This window comes from Coturnix japonica, unplaced genomic scaffold (genome assembly GCF_001577835.2).
Source record: "Coturnix japonica isolate 7356 unplaced genomic scaffold, Coturnix japonica 2.1 chrUnrandom476, whole genome shotgun sequence".
NCBI lineage: Eukaryota > Metazoa > Chordata > Aves > Galliformes > Phasianidae > Coturnix > Coturnix japonica.
Genome location: NW_015439878.1, coordinates 151,587 through 152,966, shown reverse-complemented (window position 1 = coordinate 152,966; position 1,380 = coordinate 151,587). Strand labels below are relative to the sequence as shown.

General features: G+C 62.9%; 1 protein-coding gene across 1 annotated transcript in view; it reads left to right on the top strand.

Moving 5' to 3' along the window:
- Nucleotides 1-132: 132 nt before the first annotated feature.
- Nucleotides 133-1,380, top strand: part of LRCH4 (leucine rich repeats and calponin homology domain containing 4) — a gene marked incomplete at its 5' end in the record, with an annotated part of 5,032 nt that continues 3,784 nt past the window's right edge. Inside the window, 3 exons of the mRNA XM_015850500.2 lie at nt 133-291; nt 514-619; nt 1,069-1,205. Of these exons, the coding sequence (XP_015705986.2) occupies nt 133-291; nt 514-619; nt 1,069-1,205 (402 nt within the window). The remainder of the gene's footprint in view (nt 292-513; nt 620-1,068; nt 1,206-1,380) is intronic.

Genomic DNA, 1,380 nt, shown 5'->3' with positions numbered 1-1,380 from the left:
GGGGGGAGTTTAGAACTGGGGAAGTGGCACAGAGTTGGGGGTTGCCAAAGTGGGGTGGGGGGAACACAAAGTGGGGGGGGCACAAAGTGGAGGAGGGGTGGCCCCACAATATGACGGGGTTCCCTCATACAGAATCCCCCCCGTTTCCTCTCCCCCCCCCCCAGCTGTAACCAGCTCCGCTCGCTGCCCCCCGCCCTGTGCCGCCTGCAGCTCCAGGTGCTGCTGCTCAGCCACAACCGCCTGCAGCGCCTCCCAGAGGCCATCGGAGGAATGACAGCATTGAGACAGCTGGTGGGAGAAACTCCCCCCCCAAATAAGGAACAGCCCCCCCCCCAAATGAGAGGCCTTCCCCTAAATAAGAGACTCCCCCCCTCTGGCTGGGACATCCCCCCAAAATGGGGCTGCCCACCATCACTATGGGACACCCTCATCCCCCCCCATTGGACCCCCCCCCTCCCCATTCCCTCTCTCCACATCGGGACCCCCCCCCACTTAGTGCCCCCTCCCCATCAGGACGTGAGCTGCAATGAGCTCCGCTCTCTGCCGCCCTCTATCGGCCGCTTGTCGTCACTGCGGGACCTCAACGTGCGCCGCAACCGGATCACGGCGCTGCCCGCCGGTAGGGGGCGCTGTGGGGCCGGGCTGGGATCGATGGAGCTTATGGGGCCCTATGGGGCACGGCCTATGGGGAGTTCTATAGTCAGCACTTATCGGGGCCTATGGGGCACTGCTTGTGGGTAGCTGTGGTGCAGTACATGTGGGGTGCTATAGGATACCCCCTATGGGGAGTTAAGGGGCAGCACTTATGGGGTGGGGGAAGATCTGGAGTTGGGGGTCTGTGTGGTGCAGGGGTCTCTATGGGGTAGGGTTGGCTCCGTGGGGTGGGAGCTGTATGGGTGGGTGTCTCTGTGGGGTGGCGGTGGGGATGGGGGTCTCTATGGAGGGGTATCTATGGGGGTCCCCATGTGGTGGGCTCTCTATGGGTCTGGGGGGGGCGGGGTCTCTCTGAGCTGTAGATCTCTATGGTCCGTGAGGGCAGTGACGTCACCATGCCCGCCGTCCAATCAGAGCTGTCGTTGCTGCCGCTGGTGCGCTTGGACTTCTCGTGCAATCACGTGACCTCCATCCCGCGCTGCTTCCGCCGCCTGCGCCACCTGCAGGCGCTGCTGTGCGACAACAACCCGCTGCACAGCCCGCCCCCACAGGTACGGACCCATAGAGACCCATAGAGACCCATAGAGATCCATAGAGATCCATAGGGACCCCATAGAGATCCATAGGGACCCATAGAGATCCATAGGGACACATAGAGACTGCTGTGCGACAACAACCCGCTGCACAGCCCGCCCCCACAGGTACGGACCCATAGAGACCCATAGA